At 30.7% G+C, this 19,279-nt stretch overlaps 1 protein-coding gene across 12 annotated transcripts in view; it reads left to right on the plus strand.

The window, feature by feature from the left end:
* The window catches only part of LOC106466240 (UDP-N-acetylglucosamine--peptide N-acetylglucosaminyltransferase 110 kDa subunit), a 108,979-nt gene that overhangs the window by 63,807 nt on the left and 25,893 nt on the right, over nt 1–19,279 (plus strand). For all 12 annotated transcript variants that reach the window (XM_013926492.2, XM_013926494.2, XM_022394216.1 and 9 more), the window contains 6 exons: nt 926–1,172; nt 4,889–4,989; nt 6,135–6,288; nt 11,574–11,675; nt 13,592–13,771; nt 17,549–17,707. In XM_013926492.2, coding sequence (XP_013781946.1) covers nt 926–1,172; nt 4,889–4,989; nt 6,135–6,288; nt 11,574–11,675; nt 13,592–13,771; nt 17,549–17,707 — 943 coding nt within the window. The remainder of the gene's footprint in view (nt 1–925; nt 1,173–4,888; nt 4,990–6,134; nt 6,289–11,573; nt 11,676–13,591; nt 13,772–17,548; nt 17,708–19,279) is intronic.

Raw genomic sequence — 19,279 nt, forward strand, 5'->3', positions numbered from 1 at the left:
ATACATTTCACATCAAAATTTTCACCGTGCAACGCTGGGTAACTCAATTAGTATATAATAAACATAACTATTAACAAATTCTGAAACAAAGGATGTGGCAGGAGGGGTCTGATTTTTATTTGATAGCTTTTTAACCAAACAGAATTGAAGGCTATAAAAATTATGGTTTGTCTGGACGATGTCAATTTTATAGTGAGTAATTTACATTTAATTTCATACTTTTTGGAGGGGTGGTAGATAAAATAGAGAAGAGAAGATGCTTTGAGAAAATGTCACTGTGTCCCACTAAGGGAAATTCAGGATTTTTTAAATATTGCCTTGTAGAATCAAGAACTTAAAGCTTGTGTACTATTAAAATATGGACTATTAAATAAGATTTTATGCAATATTAATTGATATAAACAAAAAGTAGGTTAGTAACTTTTTGAATATAAGACACTAAAACGGTTAAGGATACTCATGGCGATGAGGTTAAGTAATTTTGTAGTTATAGTATGTATACCCTCATAGTTTCATGGTGGTTACAAGTTTGTGTAAATTACATAGACTGTGTCCATTGGGTTATTTCAGGTATGAGTCTATACCCACATTTGTGTTTGTGTGTTATCTTCATCAATCTTGACTTAAGCCTTTTGATTAACATTTACCAAGAGTACTTGTTTTTGTTTGTTTTTTAAACCAAAGTAAGATTTTTTTTATACGCATTGCCCAATCAATGGTGGTTTATAGAACAAACCTCAACAGTGTGTGTTGTTCATGTGTTGGACACTTACATATATCTTGTCTTGTACAGGGAGAGAATGTACACTTTCAAACTCCTACTGAAAATGGATTGACCCTGGGGGGGGGGGTTGTAGTGATATTGAATACCATTATGACTAAGGGTTTTGATCAGGAAATGTTTAAAGGTTTTCCCTTTTCTTAGGCTGATAGATTTAGCTGTTGACACGTATCGTAGAGCAATAGAATTACAGCCAAATTTCCCAGATGCATATTGTAACCTAGCCAATGCATTGAAGGAAAAAGGACAAGTGTCTGAAGCTGAGGAGTGCTATAACACGGCTCTTCACCTCTGCCCAACTCATGCAGACTCTCTAAATAACCTGGCCAACATCAAACGTGAGCAAGGATATATTGAAGAGGCTACTAGACTTTATTTGAAAGCTCTGGAGGTGAGAAATTTTTGTTTGAATTGTTATGTGTTTTTTGTATTCACTAAAAGCTGAAACTTAACATTTTTTTTTGTAGTATAGTATTAAGTATTACTACTTTATACAATGGAAATTAGTAGCAGGGTTCTCATTAATCTGGAATCCCTAGCATATTGCTCACAGATTTCCAGTTTCACATGTGGAAATTTAAATTCATGCTTGTAAAATCGATAAAGAAATGCATTGATTTTGTTGTTCTAACATTTTTTCTGATTTTATACACGGTTCCCATACGTTAGGGAAAGTAGAAAAATTCCACGAATTTTATATTTTGTTTTTCTGGCCTGGGAATTTCATTCTACAGACAAAACTCAAAAAAGTCAGTGAATTTGATATGCTTCAGTGATGCTTGTAGGTCACAGAGGACAAAAGAATTGATCATTAGCACCAAAAAATTGCAAACAGCTTAATTCTGATGCATTTTGACATCAGTATTAGTATTATGTGCATAAACACAGTTTTGGCTACATTAGTGTCTTTGTTTGCCTATAATTGTTATGGGGTATGAAGGCAACTGTAATAAATTACATAAACACTAGCTAGGTCTTGCTTACACTGAGTGTAAAGGGCTCTGGACAAGGCTGTGTCTTGTCTTCCAAAAACTAGTTCACACAAGATTGTTTTATTATGGACTAAAACTAAGATTCCTTAACAATTTTATATTTACAGATTGACTGTTTACTATAAATAAGTTTTCATTTTACAGATTTAAATGCAGTCCCCAAGTAAGTAGTGATATAATACACATATATTTGTTTATTGAAGATTTAAAGGATGGTTATATCTGGCAGTTCAAATATGGAACTAATATATGCACTTATGAATTTTTATTTCATATCTGTACTTATATTTATTCAATTTTGTCAAATATAACTAAAATAATTCCTTAGTAATTTTGTTTTAATCCATTATAAAATATATATCAGTAAACATTGGCTGTAGCATATGATGTCATGATGAATAGTATAGATTGGGCAGGGTTATTCACATGCTATATACCTCCAAGAGACAGAATATCATCAGTGACAGATAATAAAAACCTGTAAAAAGTGAAACATGGATGATAATGTATAATATCAGTAACTTGGATACAGTAGTCCATATTAGATATGACTGACCTATCTGCCATGATAAAAAAATAGTCATATCTTATAGGAAGTCGTTATTCAAAGGATCAATAACGAGATCACGAATGACTGAGTTCAAGCTTTGCCAGTCGCTATTGCCAAGGCTTGAGCATAATGGTTTATATACTGTATTGATAATCAGATGATGTAACAAATTGGTATAATAATAGTTATTATGAATAATAGTTAAATAAAGATAACTTAAAATTGTTTTATTTGTGTTTTATGTAAAATAATTTATTCATCAATCACACTTAGTTCATAAAATATCACATTCGTGTTTCATAAAATATAAATGTATTACATTTATATTTCATGTGTGTGAAATATGACATATTAGCACCAAATTTATTTCAGAAAACATCATCCATCCTTGTTTGTTTTACACATTTAACAGAGTCACTTTGAATGTTCATGAGTCCAGCAAATATGATATCCAGAAGCATTTTATTTTTTGTTTTCAGTGCACATTTTTGAACTGCTTCTAAGTATCTGACTGCCATTGCTACGGAGGTCACTGCTTTATTTTAGGTTCTGGTTCATCCTCTTTGTTGTCATCTTCAGTTGTTGGGTCGGAGTTTTCATTTTCTTTAATATGTCTGCCCAGTCTTTGTCCTAAATTGCAGTGGTGCCAGCATCTTTATTGCACAAGATGAACTCTTTCAGTGATGTCCCCCTGCAGTAATATGTGTCATCTGTGGTGATGTCTTCTGGTGTATCTGGCAATGTCTGGTTTATGAACCCACAGCATTCGAAACACTTTTGAATCATGTCTAGTTGAACTGAGTCCCAGGTATGTTTCAACCAGTATATTGCATTAGGTATGTTGATTTGACCCGCAAGATTGCTGGAAATCTGTGCCTCAGACATCTTCAGAAGTATGTGATGGAGAAATCTCTTGTGATAAAATGATTTCAGTCTTTATGATGCCGCTGTCACATGGTTGTAAACACAATGTTGTGTTTGATGGATGGAATACGAACTTGACATTTGAAAGCTTCATAGGTGGGTGTGCAGAACAGTTATTGACAAACATAAGAATTGATCAATTTTATAGTCTCATTTTGTTGTTGATTTTCTTCAAACAATTGCTGAAGGTGGCTGGTGCAATCCAGGCTTTCTTGTTTACCTCATACATCACTGGTAATTGTGGTGTCTGAAATCCTCTAAAACACTGAGGATTTGCTGATTGTCTGAGTGAAGCCTGACAATACCGTAATTCTCTCCTCTGAATTTTTACCACCTATACACATGCTGCCTTTGATAATTAGGGATTAATTTGGCATACACGTTTGTATACAGAAACGTGTGTATGGGCCAGGTACTGTAGCCTCTATAAAGATGGTAGTACATCATAATGGCATAGTTATAATGTACCTAAATATTATGGATGTTTTATCAACTGGTCAGATTATGTGTATAATGCATCCTCTATATATAATTAGATTAGAATTTACAATATATACATTTGAATAATTTGGCAATCTCATGAATGAGTAAATTTTGTATAAACTTAAAATTGTTTTTGGTAATGTGATCAATCCATAAATATATTACCATGTTAGTGCAACATTTTCAGTGTTTTTGATATAGGTGAAAATAGTATGCATATTTTCAAAGCTTATGTGAAAATGAGTGCTCTGGATGAGCGAGTGATTTCATTAACGAGTGCAGTTGTTTTACAGATACCTGAAATAGGAGTGTAGTGTATGGTTAACTGAAATCATGTACATTTTTGTACATATAAGCACGTCAGAAAATATTGCTTTAATAAATATTTGATATCTGAGAAGTGTACTTGTTAGAATGTTTCATTTTGTAACAGTGAACATGTCTTCTTTGTATTAATAGTCAGTATTGTAATTACAACTGTTAAAATCTATAGTGTTATTTAAGTTGTGATTGAGATTACTATTAAAGTGAAATTGGCATGTACTATCATAAACAAATGGATAAACTATTTTTGTTATGCATATTTTGTTAAAGTATCAATTATTCGAGAACAGTATGCCAATCATATTGAAACTTTGCAAGATAACATTTAATTTTCTCAACATGGTCTCGGTCAATTTGACGGACCATGTGACCTCTTTGTGCTCATTTAAAGTCTTTATAGATTTAATACTTTTAACTTTCAATATAATTTTTATATCTTCACAATATTTGGCAGCCTTTCAGTTAGTATTATAAGTCTTTCACATACAAAAAGTCATATTTTTAGTGATGTATTTTTAATAAAATAAAATAAAGATTTGTCCATGAATATATTGAGTATTTGTTTTGAATAGTCCGTGTGCAAAGTAATTTTCATGCTAAAATTAAAAATACTTTTCTCATCTCAAAAATCTCAAATTTGGCATGAATTGTATAATAGACTAATTACACTGGAAGGAAAATAACTAGTGTTATGAAATATTTCATTGTGTTCTTAAGACATCAAATTTATGTAATAAACAGTACCAAATACTTATCAGAAAAAATTGTGCTATTCTGACCATTATAATGTTTGTTTCAACACTTGAAAAACAGATCTTTGTGGGGTTTTTTTAGGTGTTTCCTGAATTTGCTGCTGCTCACTCAAATTTGGCTAGTGTACTTCAACAGCAGGGAAAACTAAATGAAGCTTTGATGCATTATAAAGAAGCTATAAGGTAATTTTAATATTTCCAAAAGTATTGACTACTTTGAAGTTACTTATTTACATAATTGTATTTGTAATATAACAAAGTTTATACACCTTTTAAACTGAAGTTCCATAAAATGTTTGTTAAACCTAGTTTAGTGAAGTAAATTTTTTATAAGCTTTTATTTATATTCAATATTTTACTACAATTTTCATTAATGAAACATTTAATTTGTAAGAAAACTTAAGCAACTCGTAGTGGGTGAAGGGAGTCCAGTCAAATACTTGTTGATAGTGGTCTGTTTCAGAGCTCTGAAACAGACAATGGTTGTTATCATTGTTGTCGGCGTGTGCACCAGGATTACGCCTGTTCTTTGTTAAAAAGTCGGTGATTGCTTGTGGCTGACTTATCTTGCAGATCTACTTCAGCCGAATCATTATCTCTGGTTCTGGTAGTAGATATAGATCTAGGAGATCGATCGATCAGGTCTAGCTTCTTTGTACCACTAAGTTCTTGTTGGGGCAATAACCCCCTGTGATCAGCTAATTGAGAAGCACTATAATTAGGTCTTGATGACTGTTATGAGTCGCTTTCATCACTAGTCTCTCTTCCAAAGTCATATTCAAGATCAGAATCACCATTGTAATCACTCCTTCCTTCCTGGTTGAACAGACTCATTGCTTGTTCAGCAGTAAAACATTTTGGTGGCCTTTTTCCACTTTTCATCTTTGTTTTACAGTTGATTTAAACAAATTGTTAGATTTCACAAGAAAACACTGAAAAAAATCTGTTTCACCTTGTTGACCTGAAATTTGTGTCAAAAACAAATGACAATGCTTCATGGAACTTCCAGTCTATTTTCAAAAGGTGGATAATAACATGGTTTGGATTAGTTTCAGCCAAAGGGATATAAATGTTATCAGGCATTGTAACCATGTGATGAGTGAATCAGGATTTTTGGCCAGATGCTGGAGCAGAAATGAAAATTGTAAAAATACTTTTTCCCCACTCTTCTCTGTGAAATATAAATAACCATTATATAATGCTAATATATTGATTTTACAATATTTTTAGCAAAAATATTGCTGGAATAGAATTATTTTTTACTCGCGTTTTGGTTTGATATGTAAATCATAATATGGTAAAAACCATCTAGCAATTTTTTTCTGTAGAATTTCTCCAACATTTGCTGATGCATACTCTAACATGGGAAACACTTTGAAGGAGATGGGTGACATCCAAGGAGCATTGCAGTGCTATACTCGAGCTATTCAAATAAATCCTGGCTTTGCTGATGCTCACAGTAACTTAGCTTCTATTCACAAAGTGAGTAGTTTTAGATCTTATCACTTGAGTTGTTTGAAAACAAACTGTGAATATTTAATAATAGGATTCTTGCTTTATGTAGGCATTTGCTTAATTGGAACTTGTTTTCATGTTAATATTAATTCCCACTACAGGCATGGTCCCAGGAACTGTCCTCGTAACCATTTTGTGCTTGATATAGTTTTGAAATGATAACTTTTAGTACAGGAAGTGTATGTTCACTAAATTTTGCACATTATCAGTAAACATTACAAGGTTTTAGTACACAAAATATCAGATTAGTTTATTCAGTTTTAAGATTTTTTAAGTACGGGTTTGGTTGATTTGACCAACCTTGTAACCAACATAGAAAATAGTTATAAATTATGCTTTTATTATTCTAGAATGACTACAAATTATTACAGGAAACCATTTTTCATTGATCTTTCAGCCATTTTTAACTAACATTACACAAGTTGCAATGCTACCATACCCAATAAGATGAAACGCCTCTACAAATTGACATGTCTTTTGATTGTTCTAGTGAATCATTATTTTGTAAAATACAGTCACATTTCAGTTAAAATAAATTACATGTACATATATATTATTACTATTTACAAATAAGTTCATAAATTTCAGTTATTTTTCTTTAAACATAGAACAGTAAATAAAGAAATATAGAAGTCTTTTTTTTTTCTACTTACAAACATTGTACTCATTTGCCTACTTGCTGTAATTTGGTAAGTCTTGTCAAATTTAGAATGTGGAGGATGTAAAACAAAATACTTTTTTTAAGTTTTATATATGCATTTCGAAATAACCAAATATTATAAATTACTCTATCACTATTGCAGAATTGTACTGTAATATTTCAGGCTTACTAATTAAACTGTATTTGGGTTAAAAAAATATTGTGTTTTGGACAACATTTTCACTTACCCCTTCCTTCAGAGATTCAAGGGAAAGAAATAATCTTGGGAACTTCCCACCTTTTAAAGACTGAGAAAATCACCAGGGGGACATTCTGAGTTTTCAATTAATTAATCATACATCATAGACAGAAATAAGTGTATGTAAGCAATATTTCCAAAAATGGAAAGAGGTGGGCAGTGTCACTGGGTTTGATTCACTATATGTGATGATATCTCAGCAAATAGAAAGATAGGAAGTTCTTATTTTATATTCTAGCTTGTCAGTATTGGTAATTTGAGTTTCTAATTCATAAGAAACTATAGACGTTGTATTTGAACATCACAAAAACAATTTGAACGAAAGCTGCATTCAATATACCACGTGACACACAAAAATTGATATTTAGGAATTTTGTTTTAATATATATTTTTAAATTAAAAAATTAAGTAATATATAATACTGAAATTTGTATTATAATCTAGAATGTGATGCCAAACTTATTGGCATACATTCATAAAAAGTAGATGAATAAAATTTTTAATGCAAGTTTACAAATGTGACTTTTGACTCCTAGCCATAGAAAGACCCATAGCAAGTAGGTTAACAGAATGTTTCACTCTTATGTTTTATAAATCAATATGAATATGCATGGAAATATCAATTATTTGGGTATTTTTACTTGTCTCATACCAGTGTTTGATATCTATTTGATAATGTGCTTGGTCCTGTACATTCATTGCTGGTTATTAATGGGAAGTTAATTGTCTGTGATGAGCTGTAGTTTACATTTTAGGCTATGTAATATTTATTAAGAATTACTAGCTCAAAAATATGAGACCTGTTTTGACAGCATAATATAATCAGAAACTTTTGAACAAAACAGATCTTTGTGTAGTTATTGTTATGACGATGAAGGTTTCATTGAAATACTTAAAATATATTGGTTTCATTTATCTTTCTTGATATGACTTGTACAAACTGTGTTAACACTTTGACCATGGGCTGGGAGGAATCCACCCAGCTTGTGACCACTAATGCAATCATGAGAGCAGTCATACTAGAACTTTTTATAATTTGTGTATATCCTCATGAAATTTTGCCAGTTAGCAGAAAACATTACAAGGCTTTTGTACACAAAATATCATATTTAATTAAAGATTTGCTCATGCAAAGTAATTTTCATTATTTGACCACTATTTAATTTTACCCTTTCTGTTCGAGCTTGCAAAAAAAAATAGTGTTTTTGGCAAATAGACACCTTGCAAAGGCTGAGAAAATCACGTGGGGGAAATTCTGAGCTTTAGATTGGTAATAGAGTGAAGTGGGTGTATGTAAACAAGTATTTCCAAAAATGGAAGAGGTGGGTGGGGCCTCTGTTTGATTTGCTAAATATAGTGGTATCTCAATAAATAGATTATACATTATATATGTATATAGATTATTGCTATTTTGAAATAAGTTATTAAACTTATTTTTCGTAAAACATAGAATAGTAACTAAAGGAGTAAAACAAACAATTATCTCTTCTAGTTACGACCTTTGTACTAGGGTGGTGCTTGACTTAGGTTGCTAAGCCTTTAACAATTTTGTACGTGGAGGATATGAAACAAATTTATTTTTTGTTTTTTTTAGGTTTTATATATTTCATTTGAATAACTAAAAAATCATAAATTACTACATCAACACCATAGAATTCCACTATAATTTATCAAGCTTTGTAACTAAAATGTATTTTAGTCTTAAAAAAATATGAAACTTCAAGCAGATTAAAGACACAACCTACCTCCTAGAAATATTGGTTCAAAAAAAAAGAAATGGCATCCAAGTCCATTAAGATGGCTGAGAAAGTCACTAGGGGGACATTCTGAGCTCTGATTGGTTATTCATGTCATATATAGAAGTAAGTGTATATAATGGGGTGTTTACCAAAAAATGGAAAGAAGTGGGTGGGGTACCACTTTGTTTAATTTATTACATGAGCAATATCTTAAGAAATTGAAAAGATAAGAGGCTCTTATTTTATATTCTAGCTTGTCAATATTGGTAATTTGAATTTCTAATTCGTATGAAACTATAGTATTTTGACTTCACAAATATCTAATTTGAACCAGTTCTTCATTCGACATACAACGTGACACACAAAAAATCGATATTTAACTGTGTTTTTTTTTAATATTTACTTTTAGATTAAGAAATTGAGTAAGGTATAGTACTAAAATTCGAATTATACTCTACAGTTTGATACCACACTTATTGACATAAATTCATGAAATAGTAGTTCAATAGAACTTTTAATGCGAGTCAACAAACGTGATATGGCCTTTCAACCGTGCCCCATCCCTAAAGGGTTAAATGTTGAAAAATGTAAAATAAAGTCAGTAGTACTTGCTGTCATCTTTAGTATAAACTACAAAGTTCCAAAGTACTTCCTCTGAGAGTTTTTACTTCTGATCTTTTCACATCTATTTCCCATCTTTATTTTACTGTTAGTGGCTGAAGTAAAAGCCAACTGATCATAAAGTAACAAATCATCATTCCTGCCATAAGACTGTTAATGTGACATCATAATTTAACACTGTCGAAACAAGTTTGTGCAGTGCAATTACCAGGACTTTTCCATAGAGTTTAATGTAATCTTTGCTTCAAGCACACAGTGGGAGAGGATTTATCAGCTTGTTTATAGTACAGCGGTTGCAACGAGTAAAGTAATAAAAGTGCAAGAAAATATTTATGTACAAAATCCCAGATGATTCAATAAACTTAGTAGGTATTTAGATGTTAGTTACCCTCTTAGTGTGGTCATAATTTAATGGTTTAGGTGTAGAAAATATGCAAGTGTTTATGAATGCATATATTAATGCTATTTACTCATAAATGGTTAATTTTTATTTATTTTTCTTAAAAAACAGTAAAAAATATATAGAAAAATGGTGATTCCTGGCATGTTGAACTTGCTTCCCTATAAGCCTTGTTTATCCTTTAAAGTGTAGGAAGAAGACAAATTATTTTTTGTAGATTTCAAAGAAACATTTTAGAAACCCAAAATACCATGAAAGTACTGTACTGGTACACACAAAACCACTGTAATTTATCTGGCTTTCTAACTAAGCTATATGCAATTATAAAACAAATCTCATTTGTGTTTAAAGCAACCATTTATTCAATAGACTTCAACGTTTCTAGTCAAATTACAAGTTTTGCCTTCAAGCCAATTTTAAATCACTTTCTATTGGTTATAAACATGTAATTAAGTAAGCATGAATAGACAAGAGGTTTCAAAAAGAATGGAGTGGTGAGTGGGGCTACCCTCGTACATTTGCAAAATGTATTGATACCTCAACAAATCAAAAAAGTGGGAGGTTCTTATTTTATATTCTAGCTTGTTAGTATCTGAAGTTTGAGTTTCTAATTCATTAACCACTAGATATGTATAGTAGGTGTAATAAACTTTAAACTGAGCAGCAAGACAAAAAGGCAGGCCAAATGATACACAAAAAAACATATTTGGCTTTTTTATTAATATTTTCTTTTGAACTAACAAATTAAGATATGTATATATATATATAATATTAAAATTTGAAACATAAACTATGTTTTAATGCCAATTTTGTTGATGTAGAATGATAAAGTTGTTTAATTACATTTTGAAAATAACTAAAACATAGTGATATCCACCCTTTGACCTGTCTGTAGAGAGAGGATTAAGTTGGTTATGACATGCAATCAGTAGTTAAAATACAAAATATTACTGATTACTAAAATAAAACATGAACAGATGAAATAAAATGAATGATAAATTGGGTATATATTAATTCTTTGTTAAAATTCTGTTATATGTCGGTGACAGAGAATTGTGAACTATGTTTCTGTTGGTTTAAATATAAACACACAGATACATATATAGATATGGTTTTGATACTTCATTAACACGTACATAAAATCGCAAGGTCTAATGTAAATAAACAAAGAGAATTAATTAATTTATTTATAAGAGATACATTTTTAAGACTATTTTTTGGTTGTTCAAAAATGCTCTTAAAGATTTTAGCCTAGATCATGTTTTGATAACATTGAGATGTGAGTTGAGGCACACCTTTTTGAATATTTAGTGTTGTTAAAGGGAGGAGTAGGAAATGTATGCATATATCAAATAGCATTATTTTAACCTATTTATTTTGAAAATATAACTTGTACATATTTAAAGATAGTTTACACTGGTAGTGGACAATATTTCATGTAGTAATAGTAATAGGAATTTTTTTAAAGATAATATGTCTACATACCTGAACATTGGTTGCAGCAGTAATATTCAGTATTTCATGTTGAATTGGCTTTCTACTTACTTAAAGAATCATGCAGTGGAAACATGCTTTATATAAAATTTTCTTTAGGACTCTGGAAATATACCAGAAGCTATTGCTTCATACAGAACTGCACTGAAGTTGAAGCCTGAGTTTCCAGATGCGTATTGTAACTTAGCTCACTGTTTACAGGTATGTAACATTTGTTTCAAGTACTGTTTAATGTGCTGATTTTGAGTTTAACAGCTAGTATTATAAAAAATAAAAAAAAGATTCTACAGGAATCTGTATCATTATATGATATTTCTCAAGGATTTGCTTCAAGCCACGAAAAACTAGTTTAACAGAATCTTTACTTCCCTTGAACAATTCTTGTTATTGATTTTAGTCAAACAAATTATAATTTTTTTTCAATTGGGAAAATTAGTTTGGAGAGAAAGTACTGACTGTGTTTGAAGATATCACGAGTAACTTTTTATGTATAATGTAAAGGTATTGAAAGTAAAATTTCTAATGTGCATGCTTAAAAACATTTATTTCTGCCAATATCTTATATCAAGTTTTTGAAAAATGACAGTATGTGGTAATTATTGTTTTATTTAATATAAAAACAAGAATTTTTAAAGACAAAAGTGAGGTTTATGTAAATTTATTTCTAAATTGTAGTGTAAAACTGAACAAGATAAGTTTGATATTGTAAGTTAAGTGTTAACTCCAACACTTGTTTTTTTCTAGTTATGTGTAGATTATGCTAAGTTTTTGTACTTAAATAAAATGAATGTATTGAATAGTTTTCTTTAATGTTTATATATTATTTGAAATTATAAAACAAAATTTAATTTAATTATGCACAGAGGGCAAATGAGTTTTGTTTCATAAAAATTCATAATTGTCTTACTGTAATAACTATAAAATTGTCATTTTATTCTTGAACACTGACCAAATGTTCCACAAAAGGGTAATGCTGCCCTGTTTTCAAGGCATTAGTAGTTTTTGATTATCACAGCTGAATAAGTTATTGTACCAGAGTTAAGTTTTATATTTATTTTGAGAACAAAAGCTGCTAAGACCATGGGATCGGCTTCACTTTCTCAAATTCTTTATCTCTGAATTCTTGCCCGTATTCTCAGGAACCATCGTTCTTGTTTATAATTAAGGTCAATAATTACAAAAAAAAAAGTGTAATTTGTTAAATAAAACTAAAATTCTTTTAAAGTTTCTTAAATATTTACCAATGATTATATTACTAAAGTATTTGTGGTGGCTGCTCTAGGCTAGGCTTTCCAGCCTATATAACTGAGAATTTTGTGTATTGTTATAAATATTTTCATCGTGGTTGCTGTTAATAAGTATAGGTGTAGTGTTTACAGCTTCTTTTTATGAGTATCCCTTGATTTACCTATATTTGATTTACATTTTTTAGCTATAGTGTAAATAACTTTTGTGGGTGTTTTTTGATTTGCATTTTCTTTTTATGCTATAATGAAAATTTTGCCCCTTAATGGAACGATTTTTCCCTATCATGAAATTCAAATAGCTAAAATGTCATTTTTCTCTGTTACAATATTGTAATACCTTTAGTTACTAAAGTATTTTTTTACTAATATGTAATTAAAATTCAGTTGAGTGCTACAGATGAAATTTCAAACAGTTTGCCATGAAGTGAAGTGGTATTTTTTTTATCGGCCGTATTCTACCTCAACCCTCAAGATATATGGTAAGAGACCTTCCTCAAGCTCAACTGCTGCCTCAGCAAAACATTCTTGCCAGGCACGTTGGATACAAGAATGGACATAATAAAATGTAGTGAAATTTTGGGTCAGGAATGCATCCATATTTCTTATATTCAAAATAATAGGAAATGCATTTTCATCTTGCATTTCATTATATATTACATTCTTAAAGAATTTATCCCTTTCTTAAATGAAGGGATACCTGTATATAACAGAGGCTAACACTAATTTTTGAGTAGAAGCTCTATAATACTGGTTTCATTTATATAGAATGGAAATCTTAGTTACCCGATATGAGTCAAGTTTGTGTTAATATTTGAATATAATTTGAGCATTTAATAAGTCTGTTTTGAAGCATTTACATGTTTTTTGTAGATTGTGTGTGATTGGACTGACTATGAAGCTAGAATGAAGAAACTTGTAAGCATTGTGGCTGATCAGTTAGAAAAAAATAGGCTTCCATCTGTCCATCCCCATCATAGCATGCTGTACCCACTTTCACATGAATTTCGAAAGGCCATTGCTGCTCGTCATGCCAACCTTTGCCTGGAAAAGGTTTTGTAAATTTTAGAAATTGTTGTATATGATATTAATGATGTTCTTACTTGGTGTAAATGTTTAAATATGTCATATCACTCCCATGTGCAAGATAATATTATTATGAATATTGACTAGAAATTCTAACTTTTTTTTTTTAACATGTTTGTAGAATCTTGTTCAAAGTTGCAGTATAGCAGACTTATCACTACTTTCATCAGTGCATACAGAACACCAATAATAATTTTTAAACTCGCTAACAGTTGAAGCTTTAATTACATTGAGCATTGCATACCCCATATCCCTTATTTTCTCATATGATGAACAAGATTGTTGATTGCCAACATGCAAACATTTGAAGCACTCCAAACTAATATCTCGCCACAGTTTCTTTAAACACTGAATATTTGGCTGCAGTTAAGTTTTATTTGGCTTACATGTAAATAATCTGCATTGCTGTGTACAATTTATAATTGTATTTTTATTCCTCTGGTCTTGCTGTGCTTTACATCTGTTCTGAGAATCTGTGATTGTTAATTTTTGTTATTATTGTTGAATATATCTGTTTTGGAAACAAATGTATCTAAAATAAAAAAAGAGGAATACATTAAGTGTAATTAATGAAAAGAAACAACATACCAAAAACATGCAGGTACAACTGAGGTCTAATGTAAGTTTATGAATTAAAATATCAGAAAACACTGCTAAGTTTAAAAATGGGAGTCTGTGTTGTTTTGTTTAAGTTAAGAGCACAACATTTATTCCTAGGTTACAAGATGTAATTAAACTTTTTAAGATTCAACATTGTTTTCTTTAGAAATTAAGTTGGCCTTTGAAACTGCTTGAGCCTGCTGGAAACTGTCACAATAGAAATGAGGCTTGTCTCTTTTTTAGCTTCCAGAACACACAACCACTTATATATAATCTGCCACTGATTTAAATCATTGTGATTAGCATCAGTATTTATCTCATAACTCATGATTGCTTTTTTACACACACACATATATAAACCATTTCCCAACATGCTGCACCATTAATACAGCTTGTATGTAAGTAAGAATGATTCAACTGAGATAGCAAGAAAAATAAACTATTGTACACCACTTACTTCACTCTAAACTGATTCCTATTGAACTTTTGGTAGAATGTTTAGTGCTGCTCTTGAATGAAACAAAGGATGTAGCTTTAATCATTGGTACAGCAAGTTTTGATACCCGTGGTGGGCAGAGCACAGACAGCCCATTGTGTAGCTTTGTGCTTAATTTCAAACAAACAAACAAGCTTTAATCATGGAAGATTACAAATTAAACTACTGCTGTACTTCTCTTGTTGAATAAGCAAGAGAGTTCTTTAAATATGCATGTGCTAATACATCACAGATATTGGGATTGTCATAATTTTGGAAATTTGAAATAATATTCACTCACAAAATATAAGAATTTCTCACTTTTGGCAAATTTATGAGCAACAACTTAATCCCTGTTTGACCCAAGCATATGTGCAATATTTTTAGGTCAGTATTTATATTTTAGTTGAACTAGATAGTAATTTGAAAACCAAAACAACTAACATTGGGGACATTAAAACATAATCTGTGCAATGTCATTATTTTAGTAGTTTCTGTAGTAGTAGAAATAGATAACATTGACTTGTTAACTAGTTCCATATCAACTAGTTTGATCCAATTTGGAAGTGTAAAATTTAACATACTGTAACTAAATTTATCTTCATGAAATTGACAAGCTTTTAGTAAATATTATACCAAAAAGCAGGTTTTTTAATAATATATTTCTACTACTTTTTTTTAACTTAAGGTTTTCATATTTTAACTGGGCTCAGTGGTAAGTCTGTAAGCTTATAATGGTAAAAACTGGATTTTTGATACCAATGTGGGCACAGTACAGATAGCCTCATTGTATAGCTTTGTGCTTAACTAGAAACAAAAAATAATAATTTGCTTAGCTCATAAATAAATATTTAAAAACAAATTGTGTAAACATTTTAATACTATTTTTCTTATTTCTGTACTGTGACACTAGTGACATCAGTGTACAGTAAAATCAAAACTTGAAACATATGAAATAAATGAATACCTTTTTTCTTCTTTGAATACATCATTTGTTACCAGATCTTGAATTTAATTATCTTCAAAATTTCAAGTATTAACCATTTCACATCTGTTTTCTTTTAATTTTGGTATTTTATTGTTGGACTTTTTTCTTGGGAAACTGTTTATTACTCTGTGAAAAGATAAGTCACAGAAGGAGCTGATATCATATTTACAACAGCATATAATGTAAACAAGCTGATCAAATTACACATTCAAGCTCTTAAAATTTGATATATATTTTTACCTATCCTAAGATGTTTCTTTCTACATTTTCATTACTCTTTTTTAATGTAATACTGAATAAAAATTACTTAATAAACAAGAAATTGAACACTTACTTTAGGCATTTATGTATGCTTGTTTGCACTCAAATACTACGCTTCAGTAACCCTACCTTTTTCATCACTATAATGTCTGATAAATCACATAATTTCAAATATGCATTTTAGAACACAAAAAATATCGGGAACTAGTTTAGAATCTCTCAAAACTACTGTGATATGGATTTCTAACTAAATTATAAATATCTTTATAAAACTTTCATTAGCTGCTCAGAGCTCAATCTGTAATAAAGTTATTGTAGAGGAAAAATTGCTCTTTCTATTGGCTATAAACTTGTCTATCATGGTGTAGATAAGTTTCTTGAAAACTATAATAAGATGGAAGGAGCCACTTTTTGGTTTGAAAAGTTTATTGGTTTCTAAGCAGATCAAGAAAGTAGGAAGTTCAAAATTAATATTCTTCCCTGTCATTATCTGTAGCTAATGTTTCAAATTAATAGGACATTGAACCCATTAAAGGGAAGATAAAATATATAAGGGAAGACTCGGGGAGAATATTGTGAATGTAGTTCATTTTTTCCTTTTGAAATTAAGAAATTAGAACTTAGATGATATAAAAATTTGAATTGGAAACTACATTGTAATGCCAAGTTTACCAAGATACATTGATAATAAAGGTGTTTAGATTTTCACTGTCACTGTAAAATGTTGAGACCTGATCACATTCGCCCTGCTCTGTAGAAGAAGTTAAATGAAAAATTTAAACGTCTTATTTTGTCTCTGCTTGCCTGCTATCTCATTTAATTACCTCCCAGTCTTAATGTAGCTTAAAATGCTCATCACAGACCAAGAGCATATGGTAAAGTACATGTCTTAATTATAAAGCAATGCATATTTGGGGAGAGGTATTAAAGAAGAAAGACCTTAGTACAGCTGAATCATCATCACTAGGATGGGGTTTGTCTGTTAATGTTTTTTAATATGATGAATTACACATTTTAAAAACTATACAAGTTGTTGAAATAAATTGTGGGAAGGATCTGTTAACAGGATTTTTAAAAAATGAATTGTTTTATTAATTGTGGAATAATGTCAAAAAACTGTTTGGCATTTGTGATAAACCCCAAGTATTATAGGAGAAAATGCATAGTTGAAAAAATGAGTTTTCATCATTAGACTTTTAAAAGAAATTCATATTTTTTTACTGTAATATGCAGGTATAATACTTGTGACTTTAGTGTCGAGTGCTAGACAACTTGTGTGTAACATAAATTTCTGATATTGTTTAGACTTAGTGGTCATTAAAGTTTTTTTTTAATAAGTAAAACTAAGTTGGTTACTATTTTGAATGAACTGTGTAAGTATCTTGATTTGTATTTAATAGTATATAATTTTGACTTTCAGATTCAAGTGTTGCATAAGCCCCCTTACCAACATCCTACAGATTTGAAAGGAAGTAATGGGCGACTGCGTATAGGATATATTAGCTCTGACTTTGGGAACCATCCAACTTCTCATCTGATGCAGAGTGTCCCTGGAATGCATAATAGAGAAAAAGTAGAGGTTTGTGGTATTTTATTAATAGATTTAATCAGTTAGTTGGATATAGAGAACTTCTTTGGTGTGGTTCACATCCCATTATTTTCATATTATTCCTTTTCTTTGTATGGTCTTTCTTCCTGATAAGACTGAATATAGCAAATACATAAGCATTACAGGATCTTTTTTGTTTTGTCAGTTACACTTCTGAATTCTTACTTGTTGGTCATTCTTGTTTCTCTAGTGTATTTCTCACATTTACAAATGATGCTGTAAATTTTGTTTTTATTTACCATTGGGTTTGTAGGATGTAGCATCATCTAAATACTGTTATGACTTTATGCTATCTACGTATTCTCTGTAATTTTTTTGTAATCCAAATGCTCCCACCCTTCATGTCACTTTTTTGGGTACCCATAAGGCAGTTTTGGTTGCAGTTGATTCAACTGTATACCAGTTATAAGTGGGAAAACACAGAATTTTGTTAAATAATGACTTAGATGGCCACGTATCCAATTTTTCTTGCTCATTTGATTATTCTTGTTTTGTTTTTTATGTTCTTTATTTTTGTTATCAAGTGTTCAAGGTATCCATTTAAATGAATGGTTGTATTTATGTTTTTCTTCATTTAAGAATTGATGGGATTGAAACCTGTGGACTGGTGAAGGCTAGGGTAGATGTTAGAAGTCTGTGTCATACTCTATGATCAGTCACAAATAATTTTAACCCTATGGCTAGTGACATTATCATCCTATAATCAGTCATCTGTGGGTAAAAGTAGAACATTGTGGAGTTCAGCAAGGCTGATCAAATATTCATAAGTAAGAATATAACCGTTCAGAGGAGAGGCCTAGCCCTGCTGTTTTAAGTGAGCCCCAGAACATTACACTACCTCCAGAAGGTTATACAGTGGAGACTGTACAGGATGGGACCATGCCTTCATTTAGTTGTTGCAGAACAATGAAGTGTGCATCTACATTAATTTTTGGTGTCAGTGATTTAGGGACCACTGGAAACATTTCTTTCAGTTGTTGGCAAATATAAAAGATTTTCATATGGGAGCACACCAAAGTTAATTTCACTTTGGATGTTATACATTGTTATGGTGGTAGTGGATGTCTCAGGACCATAACTAAAGATATCAGTCTGTTTACACACAATTCAATGTCTGTTAGCTTGAACAGTCGTCAGTATTTGTGTGCTTTTCCTGTTTGGTAGCTCTTTTTTTTTTTTTCTTCAACCACACTTTCCCTCATTACATGAAGTTTTTTTAATCTGATACCAATGCAAACTTAGCACACAGTGGCCTTCAAGTTACCATTCATCTAGACCATCCACAGTAATCAAATATTGTTCATAGCTTGATAAATCTTTTCCATGATGCTCATAAAATTTATCAAATTTATTTATATTCTTCTGTTGGTTTATTTTTTCTAACACACAAGTAATTTGTATAAGTACGAAGTGAGAACCAATCTATTCTGTAGGCAGGGGTATGTTATATTTTCGTCAGTGAGTGCATATGTAAAAAATACCTTGCTAAGTGGTAACATGGTGAATCTGCACTTAACTGTTTTAGATGATAAAGTTAGTTTA

The sequence above is a fragment of the Limulus polyphemus genome, unplaced genomic scaffold, assembly GCF_000517525.1.
Source record: "Limulus polyphemus unplaced genomic scaffold, Limulus_polyphemus-2.1.2 Scaffold2202, whole genome shotgun sequence".
In the NCBI taxonomy this organism is placed as follows: Eukaryota; Metazoa; Arthropoda; class Merostomata; order Xiphosura; family Limulidae; genus Limulus; species Limulus polyphemus.